Raw genomic sequence first — 19330 nt, forward strand, 5'->3', positions numbered from 1 at the left:
CTTCACTCGTGTGCATTCCTGCTTCTGCTGTGTTGTCAGTACCAGGTCTGATGGTTGCATCCAAGTTATGTAGTCCAAGCACTTGCTTCAAAGTTTCCTGGACAGAAGTGGGCCTGGCTAGCGAATATAGTACAGAGCCGAGCAATCAAAATATTTCCAAAGAGTTCCTGTTAGAATCCTAGCCCATTCTCATCAGAACCGATAATCATGCCGCAAACCAGCTCAAATTAATCAGACTGCAAAGAAGCAAAAACTGAGAAAAGAACCTTCTAAGCCAGGGGTCAGCAGACTTTTTCAGCAGGGGGCCGGTCCACTGTTCCTCACACGTGGTGGGGGGCCAGACTATTTTTTGGGGGGGGGGGGATGAACGAGTTCCTATGCCCCACAAATAACCCAGAGATGCATTTTAAATAAAAGCACACATTCTACTCATGTAAAAACACGCTGATTCCTGGACCGTCCGCGGGCCGGATTTAGAAGGCGATTGGGCTGGATCCTGCCCCCAGGCCTTAGTTTGCCTAAGGTAAAGGTGCCCCTGCCCGTACGGGCCAGTCGTGTCCAACTCTAGGGTTGTGCGCTCATCTCACTTAAGAGGCCGGGAGCCAGCGCTGTCCGGAGACACTTCCGGGTCACGTGGCCAGCGTGACAAGCTGCATCTGGCGAGCCTGCACCAGCGCAGCACACGGAAACGCCGTTTACCGTCCCGCTATAAAGCGGTACCTATTTATCTACTTGCACTTAAGGGTGCTTTCGAACTGCTAGGTGGGCAGGAGCTGGGACCGAAAGACGGGAGCTCACCCCGTCGCGGGGATTCGAACCGCCGACCATACAATCGGCAAGTCCTAGGCACTGAGGTTTTACCCACAGCGCCACCCGCGTCCCTACCTGTGTTCTAAGCATCTATTACATGTGCAGCTCAAGTAAGCCACCCTAACCATACAAGACTGGCTGCTCAGTGTAATTTTTCCTCTTTTCTTCCCTTAGCTCTGGGATGTCGGCATGGGCGTAGCCAGGATTTTTGTTGTGGGGGCAGGAGCACGCCTTTTTTGGGGTGGGGGCAGAATCTCAGTTAGCTATGTATTTTTATTGATTTTTATTGATTGGGGGGCAGTTTCCCCTCCCTGGCCAACCTTGGTTATGCCCATGGGTGTAGGGGTGAAATTAGGCTTTATTTCAGTTTGCACTGAAATAAAGACCCAGTTTGCCCCTCTGTATGTGCATTTGCGTACACACACAGGTTGTGAGCCTCAATGACGCTCCTCTGGAAGCTTCACCCAGGGCAAAAACCTCAGCTTCCCCTTCCTGTAGTGCTGGTGCTGCTGCGATGCTCCTAAGTTCCTATGACAAAAAAATCTGATCACCTCTCTAAACAAAGGACATAATGTGCTTTGTCCCATTAGCTTTCAGTTGGTGCCCAAACTGATTGGTGGCAGTTCCAGACTATTATAATTTTCACTATTTTGGGATGGGATTCAATCACCCACTGGAAAATTCAGGTTGGCGCTTTTACCCAACAAACGTACTTCTCTAAAAGACTGGACTGTTTGCAATAAGGAAAGTGACAGCAAAGTGTGAGTAACACTTGCTTTGATGCAACACGGTCTAGCCCCTTTGCTAACGTATCAACCTGAACGCTCACTAAATGGCCAACGTTGCCTAACCTCCCTGCAAACATGTCTGAGTCAATGCTCAGTAAACAGGTCACGTGAAAGCACCCTTAGCCTCTTGAAAGTTGCTAGTACCTTCAAGGACACGGGTGGTGCTGTGGTCTGAACCACTGAGCCTCTTGGGCTTGCCGATCAGAAGGTTGGCGGTTCGAATCCCCACGACGGAGTGAGCTCCTGTTGCTGTGTCCCAGCTCCTGCCAACCTAGCAGTTCGAAAGTATGCCAATGCAAGTAGATAAATAGGTACCACTGCGGCGGGAAGGTAAACAGCGTTTCCGTGCACTCTGGCACTTGTCACGGTTCATGCACCAGAAGCTGTTTAGTCATGCTGGCCACATGACCTGGAAAGCTGTCTGTGGACAAACGCCGGCTCCCTCGCCCTATAAGTGAGATGAGCGCCACAACCCCAGAGTCATAGTTGCCTTTGACTGGACTTAACCGTCCAGGGGTCCTTTACCTTTTACCTTAGCACCTTCAAATACCAGAAGAGATTTTTGGTTCATTAACAATATTTTATTCTCCTTCACCTCTGACCTCTTGCAACTGCAGCACATCAGAAAACCATAGATTTCAAGGGACTAAAGAGGCCAGATAATGCAGAGAGAGAACTTGGATGAAGTACAGTAACACACACCACTGATCAATCTATGTGCAGGGATAGACCAAACAGTCTCTGGCGTGGAAAGTTTTTGACCCCCCTGGCATTTGTTCAACTTTGGAACAAGTTAACCTCGTTCACATGTGATGCTGGCCATAAACTATGGTTAGATAAATGAGCTGTCATGGAGTGGCTGGATGCAGAGGAGCAGTGGGAGACACCAGCTAGGGTACCCTCAGGGGAGCCTCCAGTGGTAGAAGGATCAGTGCCAGGGGAGTAGTGGTGGGACGACAGTGAGTGGTCAGAGGGAGAAGAGGGAGCAGAATGGGAGGAGGAGGTGTCAGAAGCTGAAGAGATAACAGGGTTTAGTGAGCAGGAAGAGGCTGTTGCAGAAGGCAGTCCAGAATTGGAGGCAGAAGCAGAGTGGGAGGGGGGAGTGTGGAGGCAGAGGGGAGGCAGGCTGCTGAAGAAGCCAAGGAATCTCCCCCTTCTGCTATGACTAGCTCTCCTCCTGCTTGGTGTCCCAGAAGATGGAGAGGAATGAAGAGGGAGGAGCAAAGAGAGACAAGACAACAGATCCTTAGGGAGAAGAGGGAGCAGACTGGGTGGAGGAAGTGTCGGAAGCTGAAGAAGTAACAGGGTATGGTGAGCAGGAATACGGTGTGGCAGAGAGCAGTCCAGAATCAGAGGCAGATGCAGAGGCTGGAGAGGACAAGGGCCAAAAGGCAGAGATGAGGCAAGTGGCTGAAGAAGCCAGGGAGTCCCCACCCCCTGCTGTGATAAGCTCGCCTCCCTGCTGGTCTCCCAGAGGTCCTTCCCAAAGACAGACAAGGTGGATAAATCTCAGGTTGCTTGGGAAGGATGAGATTTAGGGAGCAGTGGGAAGACGGGGACCTTCGGTCCTTGCAACTGCTTCGTTGGGGCAAGACCTACTAGGAAGGGGTGTTTCTTTCAATAAAGGGTTAACTTCAATATCTGTATGTTTTATGATGGGCAGTGCCCCACCAACTTCAGCCTGCTCTCTGCCAGCTCCCATCTGCCTCCTTTCTCACGTGGAACTGGTCCAAGGGATGACATCTACCTGTTGGCTTCTCCTCCTTAGTCTCAAGTGTTTTCCGGGTATCAAGAGAGGAGGATGGGAGCAAGACCAGCCACCACTAGCTGTTCTAATGTGGGCTGCACATTCACTAACCTCATGATCATAGGAAAGGTTTGACATATTTCAAAATGTGAAAAGTTGTCAAGCAAAATTTGGTAGAAATGACGCTGCCGACATGGGTTGCCATATGTCCGGATTCCCCCCGGACATTTTTCTGATTTCCGCCCAGACACTGCTTCCAACTGCAGTATTCCAGGTATGTCCAGGAAATTCTGGACATATGGCAACCATATATTAAGGAGCCAACTCCTAGGTGGATGAGCATTGCCATTCAAATGGTGTGTGTGCACTGTGTCATGTGATCAGTTATGTGGGGCAGGGCTTGCCTGCCCCCCCCCCAATATTTTATTCAAGTTGGCAACCCTGCTCATGGTGTTCACTTATTTGTAGGTATCGATATCACAATTACTCGTGCACACATCAGTCTGTTGAATGGACATGGAGGCTCTAAATTTCCCCACAAATTGTAATTTAAGAAAACCCAGTGTCCACACAATGCTGGTCATGCAGTTCAGTACGGACAACATTACAAATGACAATACATTGTTGGTACTCCTTGTTCCAGCTATTAAGTAGCTCGTTGAGTGCACCCGGGCAGCCACCTGGGTTACCTGCCATTACATCAAAACACTACCTATGTGATATAGCCTGAAGAACACTACAGTCTCATCTGCTCCTACAGAACAAAGAACTCCTGCTGACTCCCACAAGTGAGTCAGTTAAGCCACTTGTCACGGGCGGAAAAATCAGAATGCTTGGCAATGCTTTTTAACCTTTTTTCTTATTTGTTTTGCAAACAGCTAGCTGTAGGGTTTTAAGCTGCGTACAGCGGGGGGAAGCATTAACAAAAAATGGTCAGACATGATGCTTTAGAGTTCCAAATCAAATATGAAAACAGTGTTCAGAAGAGCTGAGTGAAGGGGCTTATCAATATTGGGAAAGGTTCCCCCCCCCCAAAAAAAAATACCAACAACACACACACCTCACTTGCATTATTTTAGGCACTGGTTGCAAACATAACAATCAGCTTGCGGCTTCTGAGTTATGTTTCAGTAAGAAGATAAAACAAATAAATAGGGAATCTTAACATCACTTCTAGCACTTAGTGTTTAGCCAAATGTCCACACAAAAGTCCTGCTCAGCCCACTATGTCTTTGAAACATCCCAGCAGAGGGATAAATCCTTGTGGATCTGGGACGGACACATCCCCCATTTTTCTCCCAAGTTTGGTGAATTCCTCCTAGAGGGGACACAGCCTGTTTGGGTTGGCAGAGCTCCCTGGCACTAGCTGAAGGTATGAAGTTGCCTCACGTCCAGAGAGAGGGCCCAAGGAATGCTTTCTCTCTCGCTCGCTCTCAGCTGCAGCCTGGGCTGCCAAGTACCAAGAATGGAGAGGAGCAATGCTATCAGAGGACCTCTGAGATCCAACGCAGGCAGTCCGTTTACAAAACGGAGCAGCCTGCTTGCCATGAATGCAGAAGCTGGTCCTGTGGCCCACCCTACGTCACTACGTCACTACAGCTCCCATAATCCTTGACCATTGGCCATGCTGTCTGGGGCTGATGGGAGTTGGAAACATCTGAAGGTCCACCCCTGGTCTAGGTGGTCAGACTCCTAATGGCAAAGGCATGGTTCTGGGACCAAGGATGAGGGCATGGAATCAGTAGTACCTCTGGTTTATAAATTCCTTTCTGGATACATTGCCAGGAGATTAGGCTGACATTCCAGCCCTGATCTCTCTGTTAAATTCTTCCTCTGACTCACTGCATGTCCTCAAAAGTCTTTCTCTTCTCTCTCTCAGAGCGCATTCTTGTTCACCTTTTAACTAATCACATTGGATTCTACCACCAAAGGAGCTACTTTACATCTGATCTGATCTGGACTTTAATCGTTTTCATTTGCTCCCTAATGAATTAATTCTGTTCATGGTGTTAATAAGAATTCTAAGGCCATAAATGAAATGAATGTTCATAAGCAACGCTATCTTTCTAGAAAAAGAGGTGCTGGAACTCACCATGGTGGAATCTACACACATATTTTAAAAATGCTGTGAAAATACTTTTAAAAAAAAACAACATTTTGAAAAATGCATTGAATTTGTCATAGCTCACAGTTGCCATCTAGTGTCACATTTGTATATTGCACTTTACAACACATTTAAAACATTTATTTGCAGCTGTTCTAAACCACTGAGCCTTGGACTTGCTGATCAAAAAGGTCGGCGGTTCAAATCCCCACAATGGGGTGAGCTCCCGCTACTCAGTCCCAGCTCCTGCCAACCTAGCAGTTCGAAAGCACATCAAAGTGCAAGTAGATAAATAGGTACTGCTCTGGCGGGAAGGTAAATGGTGTTTCCGTGCGCTGCTCTGGTTCGCCAGAAGCGGCTTAGTCATGCTGGCCACATGACCCGGAAAAACTGTCTGTGGACAAACGCTGGCTCCCTTGGCCAGTAAAGTGAGATGAGCGCCACAACCCCAGAGTCGTTCGCGGCTGGACTTAACTCTCAGGGGTCCTTTACCTTTTTTAGCTGAGTCCTTAGAATGCCTCCCTCATTCTCTTAGAATGGCAATGGTGCCCACCTGAGAGGCGCCAGAAATGTGTTCCAGTGAGTTCTGGCTGAAAAAAAGCCCTGTTCATAAATGCACAAGGTAAACACACTTAAGTACATAAACCACATGTCTGAAACAGTACAAGAGAGCAATCCCGAAACCACTCTCTTAAATGATCCCAAATATTGTCTCTGCAGTTGAAATACATATCTTGGAAAAACCCTTTCCAATAGTTCTTTTCAATTTCACGTCCTTCAAATCCAGTCAAAAGAGTGTATTTTGTGTATGAATAGGGGAGGTTTGGGACAATGGTTTCAGGAATTACATTATTTGCCATTTCAAAAAAATGGCCCAGACAGGCCAGAACAAGGCAATCAGCACACATTATTATCCACACTCTCAAATGTCTGTTGTAGACCAGGGGTAGGCAACCTAAGGCCCAAGGGCTGGATACGGCCCAATCGCCTTCTCAATCCGGCCGGTGGACGGTCCGGGAATCAGCATGTTTTTACATGAGTAGAATGTGTCCTTTTATTTGAAATGCATCTCTGGGTTATTTGTGGGGCATAGGAATTCGTTCTTATTTTTTTTCCAAAATATAGTCCCATGGTCTGAGGGACAGTGGACCGGCCCATGGCTGAAAAAGGTTGCTGACCCCTGTTGTAGACAATCTCTTTCTGTGATGTTTTTGGGTGGCCTTTGGGCTTTGGCTAAGAGATCAGGCAATTTCTAAAGTCTTTAAAAACTGCCACACGCTTTTGTTGTGGGTCCACCTCACCTCCTTGCAAGCAGCGGGGGGGGGGGGGGGCGTCCTGTTGAAACAGGAAAAGGAAGATCAGCCTTGCTTTAACTGGTTCCTTCATCCATCCACTCTTCTCTTTTGTAAATATAATTTGATTTATCATTTTCCATTTTACAACAAAACATACAAATTAACAAAACCTGAGGAAGAACACATGGGAGGGGGAGAGTCAATCAGTGACAGACAGTTGAGTCTGCTAACAATGCAGGAGGCCTATGTTTTCCATCAGTATCTCTACAACAACGAAAGTCAGATATAAGGACTGGATGTTTTTAATTGGATGTGCAAATTTAGATTTGTTGTAAAATGCGAAATTGAAAAATATTTTTTAAAAAACAACAAATTACATATAAAATTCTCAGGCTGCATTTGCATGTATCTTTTAACAGCTATACTATATATATATTAGATATTTAATGGCTGGATGGCCATCTGCCGTGGATGCCTTCATTGATATTCCTGCATTGCCACAGGATTCTTACACAAAATCCCACATCATCATCATCATCCTCATAATACTACAGTGGTACCTCGGGTTGAGTACTTAATTCGTACCGGAGGTCCGTTCTTAACCTGAAACTGTTCTTAACCTGAAGCACCACTTTAGCTAATGGGGCCTCCTGCTGCTGCTGTGCCTCCGGAGCACGATTTCTCTTCTCATCCTGAAGCAAAATTCTTAACCTGAAGCACTATTTCTGGGTTAGCGGAGTCTGTAACCTGAAGCGTATGTAACCTGAAGCGTATGTAACCTGAGGTATAATAATAATAATAATAATAATAATAATATTAATAATAATAATAATAATACATTTATTATTTATACCCCGCCCATCTGGCTGGGTCTCCCCAGCCACCCTGGGCGGCTTCCAACAAAGTATTAAAATACAGTGGTCTGTTAAACATTAAAAGCTTCCCTAAAGAGGGCTGTCTTCAGATGTCTTCTAAAAGCCTGGTAGTTGTTGTTCTCTTTGACATCTGGTGGGAGGGTGTTCCACCGGGCAGGTGCCACTACTGAGAAGGCCCTCTGCCTGGTTCCCTGTAACTTGGCTTCTCGCAGTGAGGGAACCGCCAGAAGGCCCTTGGCGCAGGACCTCAGTGTCCGGGCTGAATGATGGGGGTGGAGACGCTCCTTCAGGTATACTGGACCGAGGCCGTTTAGGGCTTTAAAGGTCAGCACCAACCCTTGTTCCTATTTCTGTCAAGCATTGCATCCTGCGCTCCACCATACAGCCAGCTTATGAGGGAAAATCTAGAGGCAGTGAAACAGCAGCAGGTTGGGAGAGTCCTATAGCCTGCAGAAATCCCCACAAAATTCAAAGCGAATCTCTCCAGCCTTTGCAACAACCGGCCAGGAGCATGGGATGAGAGCCATCAGAACAGAATGCTGTCAGAGGCTCAGAGTCCTGCCAGCTTTAGAAGGGCTTAGGAAATACTGTATTAGATTTTCCTTATTGGATTGCTGTATTAGAATGAGCTGTTCCCCAAATCAAAATCTGAGTGGAACGCATTGTGGATGGCTGCTGTGTTGGCTGGCTTCGATCAGATTACGTCATAGGAATGCTTACCCTGAAGTCATTGTGGGTTTTGTTGTTGTTTTAAAGTAACCTGCAGCAGCTGCAGGAAGCTGCAATCTGGATCAAAAATTCACAAAGGGAACTTTTCTAATACAAATCCTGCCCCTTTCTCCCCACTGAATTAAACCCGGTGGGAAGGGAAATACAGGCATTTGAAACTTCACCCCACTATGTGCCAAAAAGAAGCTCAGAGAAGATTTTGAGCAGTGGGAAAGCCTGACGTGAAAGAGAGAAGCACTCGCTTGTTACATCTGGATATATAACCCAGGTTGCTCTTCCTCAGTTTCTTGGGGTTTAAGATGGACCAAACCAAACTGATACAATCTATATTGTGACAGGTGAAGCCTTTGCCACTGTTCGGACAAGTTAGGGCATATCCACACTTAGCTCTCGTTATGTACTGAGTTGAATAGGATCCAAAATGCAGCAGTCTGATTGGTCCTAGAACAATAGGATTCAGAATTCAGCAGTCTGGTTGGTCCTAGAACAATAGGACCCAGAATGCAGCAGTCTGATTGGTCGACAGGAGCCACCCAATCCAGCTCCAGGTGGAAGTGAATCCGCAACCTGATTGGCCTACAGGAGAATCCTGGAATTAGCCAATCACGTGGGGCCCATTGTGTAATAATGTATATAAAGCAGACATTCTGGGGGAACTTCCATTCCTCCTCACCACTATGAGCTGAATAAAGAGCATGAAATCCACTCTCGACTCCGAGCATATTTCAGCTCTCTTCTCGCTGCTCTCTCTCTCTCTCTCTCTCCCCCACCCACTCACCCACCCAGGGGAAAATCACTCTTTATCACTCAATCGGAACAAACAGCAATTTGGTTTTCCCCAGACTATTCATGCCAAGAAAGCTTGGGTCAAGCGCAAAACTGCTTGGAACCATGTTTTCTAGGCACAGCACAAGTGATGAGCCCTTGGTGTGATGATTGAAAGATGATTTCATGATAACCATGAAATAAGGTTCATATTCTAAGGGGAAGGGATTTAAAGCTCACCCAGGCTCCAAGGAAGGAACTGTGTGGGTTTGGTGGAGGACTTGAAAACTGTGTGGGAAGAGACCCCAAAAGTCAAGAGGAGCTGAGGGCCACAAGCACCCTATCTAGCGTAACTAAAAGAAGGATGTAGAGTCAGCACAATAGATTGAGGGGGCTTCCTAATGGGGGCCTTATATCACAAATAGGTCATAAAGACCTTATTTTTCTGTGTGCACATTTGGTACATTAGGCAAAGGTAAAGGGACCCCTGACCGTTAGGTCCAGTTGCGGACGACTCTGGGGTTGTGACGCTCATCTCGCTTCCGGGACATGTGGCCAGCATGAGCAAGCCACTTCTGGCGAACCAGAGCAGCGCACAGAAACGCTGTTTACTTTCCCGCCGGAGCGGTACCTATTTATTTACTTCCACTGGTGTGCTTTCGAACTGCTAGGTTGGCAGGAGCTGGGACCTCACGGGAGCTCACCCCATCGCAGGGATTCGAACAGCCGACCTCCTGATCGGCAAGCCCAAGGCTCAGTTTAGACCACAGTGCCACCCGTGTCCCTTATTTGGTACATTAGCTTCCACAAATTCCTGATTTCGTGTTTTTTTTTAGCAGAGGGAGGATTCCCTTCCCTTGGACCATCCTTTGGAATCCCTTTTGGGGCCAGGTTGACGCGGGTGGCTCTGTGGGTAAAACCTCAGTGCCTAGGGCTTGACGATCGCATGGTCAGCGGTTCGAATCCCCGCGGCGGGGTGAGCTCCCGTCTTTCGGTCCCAGCTCCTGCCCACCTAGCAGTTCGAAAGCACCCTTGGGTGCAAGTAGATAAATAGGTACCGCTTTATAGCAGGAAGGTAAATGGCGTTTCCGTGTGCTGCGCTGGTGCTGGCTCGCCAGAGCAGCTTCGTCACGCTGGCCACGTGACCCGGAAGTGTCTCCGGACAGTGCTGGCTCCCGGCCTCTTAAGTGAGATGAGCGCACAACCCTAGAGTCGGACACGACTGGCCCGTACGGGCAGGGGCACCTTTACCTTTACCTTAGAGAAACTACATGAGATTTCTCCATGTGCTGGTTGCCAGACTGAAGCAGGGATGAGACCTGTGATCCTGCCTGCTCTGGGAGATTCGTTTTTAAATAAAAAACTTACAAGGGCAGCACAGATGACGGTCGCTGCAGCGGTTTTGGTTTTAATGGCTTAATCATCTGGCTTCTTGGGCTGGCAGAGAGTGGCTGAGATATCGTCATGGATTTTTTCACAAACCAGCAGATCATAAACTCCTCGAAGCTTTCTCCTGTCACTCAGGCAGCACACTCCCATGGGGCCAGTAGAATCCAAGACCCTAGTTGCTTGGGGGGCTGGAAAAGCCCTTAGAAGGAATGCCAGGACCTGGTTTGCAAGCACATTTCCAAATAAAGAGGCAAGCTGGCGCCAAGGTTGCTTTTCCCAGAGGTACATAAAAACCCAAATACTGGTGACTCGCTGCTCTCTATGGTCGGTATAAGTTTCCCCAGCATTAACATACAGTCCAACAGAGTTGAAAATAGAGACATTCAGGCAGGTAATATCCACTATCAATGATCACTTTCAGAGCATCCTCCCGTCGGGCACCACTCCACGTTGCTGCAAGCTCTGCTCGGCTTGCTGAACACTATATTCATTAGGTCTGCAACAGTTTGTTCTGTGTTGCCTTCAGAAACAGAATGTGTTGTTGACAAACTTACCATTAACTTTTTTAAAAAAGTTTGATGGAATTTGCAGCCTTATCTGTACATGCTTGCTTTGAGGTGTGCACAGAACCAAAGCCTTTGGTGGAATAGGCACTGTCACCCTCCTCACATTCCATGGTAAGATAACCATGGTTGCAATCTTACGCACACATCGTTGGGACAATATTTTACCAGGGGTGGGTAGCAGAAAATCAGGATATTGGCCAGGTTTGTACACCACAAGAAGTTAGGTTTGTCTTAAAATGTGGTTTGCTCATGAACATGCTTTTTTCCTGCTTGGCAGGGGGTTGGACTCGATGGCCCTTGTGGTCTATTCCAACTCTATGATTCTATGCTCCCGGTCTCCCACCCTGGCACATCTCAAAGAAGCTATATTATGCCTTGCCTTGCCCGCTATGATCAGCAAGCCAGAATTAAACCTTGGTTTTCTTTGAAACAAACACTCCGACTGGAGAGAACCAAGCTCACAAGGGGCAGAATAGAGACCTATGTGGTAGGAGGCCAGCAGAGAGGAGCAAATCCTTTCCTATCAAACCAGACAAAGACAAATTTTGACTTGTTATGTCCAGATCTGGTCTTTGACAGCTTGCAATCAAAACTAATAAGAAAATTAGAAGAGCCCTTTCTTAATTCCAGTTCCACATCTTGGTATGGGGGGTGGGGTTTGCCCTATTTCACCACCTGCAGTGAAATTAAAAGGTGAAGGCCCCACTGAAGCCTCTCTTACCTGAGTTGCATGCTGGCACCTGTGAAGCAGCAGTGGCAGGTTCCAGTGAGAACTTGTGGAGCCCTCTTGAGATATCATGAGATTTGAGCAAGATCTCATGACATCTTGCCAGTGCCACTTCTCTGTTTGTGGTGTGGGCCTGTAAGGGTACCACGTTTTTGGCCTTGTCCTGGTTCCACATATGTCGCCATTAAACACCCCTGAAAATTACAGCGGAACCTCGGGTTGCAAACGTGATCCGTGTGGGAGGCACGTTCACAACCCGCAGCGCCGCATCTGGGCATGCGCGTGATGCGATTTGGCGGTTCTGCGCATGCGTGAGCACCGACACCCAGAAGTAACCCATTCTGGTACTTCTGGGTTCTGCGGGTCCGTAACCCAAAAATGCGCAACCCGCAGCGTTTGCAACCCGAGGTATACGCATTCCAAAGAACAGAAGTGCAACCAACACACCAAACAATTTGCACCCCTTCGTTGAAAAGTGTGTGTGTGTGTGTGTGCGCGCGCGCGCGCGCCTGCCTACAGGCACCTTCCCACTTATGCATGATCACAAGCACATGATTGCTGATGTGCACACTGTTTTGGGCACCGAAAGGGGGGTGGGGCAGGGGCAGAATGGGGTGAACCGGGTTGGAATGGACTGACACGCAGTGGTCATGAATGGAACCCCCATTAGCAGGAATTCCCCTGTATACAGAAAAATAACAAAGAAATGAAAGCCAGCTTCAGTTTCACAACTCCTTGGTTGCCGCATAGAAACTAGCTTGAACCTACCGTACTTAAGAATTTCAGAATTAAAGTGTGCAGATAGCACAATTTAAGGCAGAAATGAGTGCGTTTGGATACAATATTGCATGCAATATTGTTTTGTTAATGTTGTGCAAATATTTTGCCTTTCCTTGGTGATGTAAATGAGCAGATCTTGACCATAATGCTTCATCGTGATCCGAATTGCTGTACTCCTTAGCTGTCCATGAACCTTACTTCTCAAAGTAAACAATGAGGCCACCTCTGGCCAGTTAAGAACATAAAAGGCCCTGCTGGATCAGACCAAAGGGGGCCAATCTAGTCCAACATTCTGTTTCCAGAGGTGGATTTAGGGCAGTGCACAGGGTGCTGAGCCAAGAAGACACCTTCCCACCTCCATCCCAAAGCCTAGTTAGCCCATGTCCAGCTTTGGGAAGGAGCTGAGAGGGCTCTAGGACCCTGCCAGAGCCTTGCACCTCCTTACCAAAGCCCAGCACCTTGCTGAGCCAGCTTCGGGAAGGCAGCATAAGGGTTGAGTGTTTGTGTGTCAAATTTTGGCCTCACGCTGGGTCCATATTACCAAGGTCCTCCCCTGCTCCTTCCCACAGTGACCACCTGTGAGATTGGCTGTGAGAAGCCCCACAAGAAGGAATCGTGAGGCTGATAGTCCTCTCTTGCTGCTGTTTACTCCCTATTGCATTCGGCGCTATGCTGCTTTCGATACTGAACGTAATATGTAGCTATCATCACTAGTAGCCATCGACTGTCTTATCCTCAGTTAATTCTCCTAATCCCTTGCAAGCCTTAACAGGCCCTTCCCTGAAATGGAGATTGCAGCCTTCTGCTAAAAAAGGCTTTCCAGGTCTGCTGTCATTTGCAAATGCAAATGTGATCAAAAGCCTGGACATTTGCATCACTTTAGTGGCTGGAGCTTCACCAGATATTGGACCTAATTCCAAAATACTCTGTTCCTCTACAGCTAGCACAAAAATACGATCCCCAGAAGGAGCACGAACTGCGGCAATGGATTGAGGAGCTGACCGGGAAGCGCATCGGAGAAAACTTTATGGAAAGTCTGAAAGATGGAGTCATCCTTTGCGAGTAAGGAACTAGGGGTGGGGGACATGTTTGGTCACCTCCAAGAGTCTCGGGTGCTTTTTTGAAGGGTGGACACCAAAGAATATCACCACCCACGCCCCGGCACCCAGAACCTGCAGCTGTTATGATAAGACAAGTTGTATGACAGGACCAAGCAGTACGTAACCTACAGGTTGCCCAACACTGGCAAGAGACAACAGTTTAAGAGAATTCATAGTGGGTTTGAATAATGCACACCCATGAGGCAAGGTGGGGCAGTTGCCTCAGGGCATCACACTTCAGGTAACTGGAAGGGACAGCAGATCCTGCCTCTGTGAAGCACACCCTACACTTCTTGGGACGCGGGTGGCACTGTGGTCTAAACCACTGAGCTTCTTGGGCTTGCCAGAAGGTCAGTAGTTCGAATTCCGCCATGGGGTGAGCTCCCGTTGCTCTGTCCCAGCTCCTGCCAACCTAGCAGTTCGAAAGCATGAAGTGCAAGTAGATAAATAGGTAACCCTGTGGCGGGAAGGTAAACGGTGTTTCCGTGCGCTCTGGCTTCCATATAGCTGATTCCCCAGTTCCACTAGTGGGAGCCTGTGCAAAGGCACAAGGACTTTCACTAGTGTATTGGGGCTGCCCATCCCCGTGCACCCCAGTACCCTCCCAATTGGCTCAGGGGGTTCGAGAGCACCCACAGAGCAGCGCATGGAAAGAGGAGAGGGAGGTTGTTCTGTCGGTCACGTAGAAATGCTTCTGTTGATGCTTCATTTGTTTTAATGTATCATTGAGTTCCTCTGTAAGTGGCAAAAAGTGTGCTTATCTGCTGGCCCCAGTCACAAGACCAGACACCATGGGCCAAGCCTATGCTTGGATCTAGTGACAGAGGGTGCAGGAGCAGTCCCCTTGCCAAATTCCCACCCTGCCTCAATGGCTTTGCAGGATGTCTAAGGACAAAAGACGGGATGCAGGTGGCGCTGTGGGTTAAACCACAGAGCCTAGGACTTGCTGATCAGAAGGTCGGCAGTTTGAATCCCCACGAGGGGTGAGCTCCTGTTGCTCGGTCCCTGCTCCTCCTGCCAACCTAGCAGTTCGAAAGCACGTCAAAGTGCAAGTAGATAAATAGGTATCGGTTCAGCGGGAAGGTAAACGGTGTTTCCATGCGCTGCTCTGGTTCGCCAGAAGCGGCTTAGTCATGCTGGCCACATGACCCAGAAGCCGTACACCGGCTCCCTCGGCCAATAAAGCAAGATGAGCGTCGCCACCCCAGAGTTGGTCACGACTGGACCTAATGGTCAGGGGTCCCTTTACCTTTACCTAAGGACAAAAGATACACAAACCTTGCAGCACGTGAGATGATATGCTGCTCTGAGGTCATCGGCCTGACTCTGCAAATAAGCTACACAGCTGAAGCATGAACATTAATGTAGGTTTGCCATGTTTCAAGAAGTAAAAACCCAGACACAAAAGTTTGTTTGTTTGTTTGTTTGTTTGTTTAACTTATATACTCGGAGGTCTCAGGGCGTTTCGCAGAAAAGATCACAATATATAAAATCATATATCAAATTAAGAACAATAACCGAAGAACACCCCCCCCCCATAAAGAGCCACATTTTAAAAGGAAGTTGAGCTTTTTATGGGAAATTGACCGAAAAAGGCAAAGAGTAATACACACACGTCACACACTTCCTAGTTCTGCTGGCAAAAACCCAAAGATTTTGTCAATTTTTCAAAATTCACACACACACCCCGACGCAAATTTCACTATTGGAATCTCGGGGGAAACTGGATGTGTGGCAACCCTAACTAACTGAAATTATGTTGATGGATTTTACAGAAAAAGTCCAGCTGTCATAAGAACTTTCAGGCCAGCCGCAATGCTAGGTTTCACATAAAATGTTCTGGCAACCAGCCCAGAGGTCAAACAACCTCGCTGATGGTTGGTGTTTTTCCCTGGTCGTTTGGCAACCCTACTCACCACCCCAGCCAATTGGCAGAGAGGTGGACTCGTTCCTGCCTTCCATGAGACTGCTTTACCTATTTATCATTTTGAATATTAAAAAAAACAAAAAACCTCTCTGACAAATGAGCTCAACACCCCTCAAACTTAGAAAGCAACACCTGCCGTTCTCTTATTTCCCTCTAGCATCAAGCTAGATTTTCAAAAAACTTGTCTTCCTCCTAAAGGTAGTTTGATAGTTGGAAAGAAAAAACAACAACTTAAAATTGGGAAAATTCAGCAATAATCATCAACAGGTTTTTGTTGTGAGTAGTAAGAGAATTTAATTGCCTTGTTTTAAACAAGAACATATCAGAAGATAATATAGCAATTGAATAGGATTGCTGTTCATCTTTTTATTATGTTTTATTATATTTTCTATGTTTGTTTTTTTGTAACCATCATCTTACAGCTTGAGCAATGGATCATGCAGACCTTTATCTGATCCAGAGGATCTAGTTGTAAACTGAAAAGCAGCAGTATTCATTACCCAATTCTACAATAAGGACTGATCCCAGTGTTTCTATATAACAAGGAGCATTCTTTCTGCTGATTGTATTATAAGCACAGCTGTCAACGTTTCTCCTTTTTTAAGGGAAATTCCCTGATTCCGAATAGAATTCCTTGCAAGAAAAGGGAAAAGTTGACAGCAATGATTATAAGTGCATTTTAGGGCTGCTGCATATACAAGCTGTTTTCTATACGGAGGTTCCCTGTGTATAGAAAAAGTGTGGTGTAGTGGTGAAGAGCAGTGGTCTCATAATCTGGTGAACTGGGTTCGATTCCTCACTCCTCCACCTGCAGCTGCTGGGTGACCTTGGGCCAGTCACACTTCTCTGAAGTCTCTCAGTCCCACTCACCTCACAGAGTGTTTGTTGTGGGGGAGGAAGGGAAAGGAGATTGTTAGCCGCTTTGAGACTCCTTAGGGTAGTGATAAAGCGGGATATCAAATCCAAACTCTTCTTCTTCTTACAAAGAACGGTATCGAAATAAATTTAAAAAATTTAAAATTGTCCAGTAGCACCTTAAAGGTAAAGGTTCCCCTGCCCGTACGGGCCAGTCTTGACAGACTCTGGGGTTGTGCGCCCATCTTGCTTAAGAGGCCGGGGGCCAGCACTGTCCGGAGACACTTCCGGGTCACGTGGCCAGCATGACATCGCTGCTCTGGCGAGCCAGAGCCGCACACGGAAACGCCGTTTACCTTCCCGCTAGAAAGTGGCCCCTATTTATCTACTTGCACCCGGGGGTGCTTTCGAACTGCTAGGTTGGCAGGCGCTGGGACCGAGCAACGGGAGCGCACCCCGCCGCGGGGATTCGAACCGCCGACCTTTCGATCGGCAAGCCCTAGGCGCTGAGGCTTTTACCCACAGCGCCACCTGCATCCCTTTACAGTAGCACCTTAGAGACCAACTAACTTTGTTCTGGGTATAAGCTTTCGTGTGCATGCACACTTCTTCAGTACGGTGTGTTCCTGCATCAAAAGAGTTGCAGATTGGGCAGTCTTGAAAGAGAAACACATGGCACATGAAGTAATCCTTACCCTGAGCAACACACAAGACACTTAAGAAATAAACTTCCTTTTCCCATTTCTGTCTTTCAGCCTCATTAACAAACTCCAACCTGGATCTGTGAGGAAGGTGAACGAGTCCACACAGAACTGGCACCAGGTAAACATTCCCTCTAATTCATTGCTAATCCATGTATCCCTCATTAAGTTTGCCTCTCCAAATCCTGCTTTGGAAAGTGGAGTGGAAAAGGATGAACTGATTAAAAAAACTTTAATGATGCACCAGGCATCACATTCTGCATTAAGAGTTCCTTGGCCAAGCTTTTTCTCTATGGCCATCAGCTTTATCTCCCACAAAAGGCTTCTGCACAATCACACAAAATAACATGCCCCAATCGCATTTTGCTCTTGGACTTTTGTCCATTATTCCTGCGAGCCTTGATTTAGCAACATATGTGCATGTGTGGGGGAAAGAGAGGGCTTGAGCTAAAAAGAGGGTGCTCTCTCCAAAGAAGGGGAATATGTGAGAATCCGGCAACATCTATCTGCTCAAATGCCACTGTCCATTGCCAATGGGGTATTTGTGGAAGGCAGTCATCGCCTGGACAAGCACGCTAGGGTAAGAAAAGACCCGGCAGATTATTCATTGGCCTCTCCTCTTTTGCAGCTGGAGAACATTGGCAACTTCATTAGGGCAATCTCAAAATATGGAGTGAGGCCCCACGACATCTTTGAAGCCAACGACCTCTTTGAGAACACAAACTACACCCAAGTCCAGTCTACTCTGATTGCTCTGGCTAGCATGGTAAGTGGCCTGGGACCCCAGCTGCCCACTTTTCCTGGTAAAAATGCAAGTAGCGGTGATGGAGCAGCAATTAATAAGAGTGATAAAAGTGTTTCACAAACACGTCCTCAGTAATTTTTTTCAGCCAACATCATCCCCTTATTGCATATGGAGTCAAGATAACAGTCGCTTGACTGAGGCCACCTGGAGAGTTCATGGCTTAAGATAAGATTCAGATAGGAGACCCTTAGTTTGTGGCTCTCACTGCCACTGGCTCTCATTCAATATGGGATGGCAGCAGAGATGGGCGATATCTGGTTTTCAGCATCGCGATATATCACCAGCTAAACATCACGATATACTGATATAGCACAATGTCTGGTATAAGGATAGAGCCGGTTTTCAACTTCATGATATATCACCAGCTAAACATTGCAATATACACTTGTAACTTGGAAGTCCGTTCTGGAAGTCTGTTGGACTTCTAAAATGTTCAGAAACCAAATTGTGGCTCCTACAGCCCATCAGAAGCCATGGAAGCCCTGTCAGACGTTCAGGTTCCAAAAGATCGTTTGCAAACCGGAACAATCATTTCCGGGTTTGCAGCATTCGGGAGCCAAAACGTCTGAGTTCCAGGGCATTCAGAATCCAACGTATGGCTGTACTGATATGTCACAACGTCAGTAATGAGGATGGAGCTAGGTTGGCTTCACGGTTGGCATTGGCTGGCTTTACGGTTTCCCCCACATTGCGATTTTTGCACACACCCACTCCCCAGGCTTCGCAATATATCGCCACGTCAAAAATTATGAAATGGATATCATGGTATGGACTTTTAGAAAATATATCAATATATCGCCCAGCTCTAGATGGCAGCAACATGCATTAGCAACGTCACCTGTATGCTGTGCACTAGTCTGCGCTTGTTACGTTTGCTCAGCCTTTGTCCCTTCCCCTTAAAGGGCAGTGCTTATTTTCCTCTCTGACACTGGTGGGCAATGGGAACTCTCATCTCAATATCTAGAGTTTACTGTACTTTTCTGTGCATAAGAGGCCCCCATGTATAAGACGCCCCCTATTTGGGGGGACTAAATTTAAAGAGGGACGCGGGTGGCGCTGTGGGTTAAAGCCTCAGCTCCTAGGACTTGCCGATCGAAAGGTCGGCGGTTCGAATCCCCGCGGCGGGGTGCGCTCCCGTCGTTCGGTCCCAGCGCCTGCCAACCTAGCAGTTCGAAAGCACCCCCGGGTGCAAGTAGATAAATAGGGACCGCTTACTAGCGGGAAGGTAAACGGCGTTCCGTGTGCTGCGCTGGCTCGCCAGATGCAGCTTGTCACGCTGGCCACGTGACCCGGAAGTGTCTTCGGACAGCGCTGGCCCCCGGCCTCTTAAGTGAGATGGGCGCACAACCCCAGAGTCTGTCAAGACT

The 19330-nt window shown here is 47.5% G+C and overlaps 1 protein-coding gene across 1 annotated transcript in view; it reads left to right on the forward strand.

The window, feature by feature from the left end:
- CNN1 (calponin 1) overlaps nucleotides 1-19330 on the forward strand; it is a 37522-nt gene that overhangs the window by 8240 nt on the left and 9952 nt on the right. Inside the window, exons 2-4 of the mRNA XM_028711685.2 lie at nucleotides 13516-13637; nucleotides 17213-17279; nucleotides 17787-17924. Of these exons, the coding sequence (XP_028567518.1) occupies nucleotides 13516-13637; nucleotides 17213-17279; nucleotides 17787-17924 (327 nt within the window). The remainder of the gene's footprint in view (nucleotides 1-13515; nucleotides 13638-17212; nucleotides 17280-17786; nucleotides 17925-19330) is intronic.

Source organism: Podarcis muralis, chromosome 17 (genome assembly GCF_964188315.1).
Source record: "Podarcis muralis chromosome 17, rPodMur119.hap1.1, whole genome shotgun sequence".
Classification (NCBI taxonomy): Eukaryota; Metazoa; Chordata; class Lepidosauria; order Squamata; family Lacertidae; genus Podarcis; species Podarcis muralis.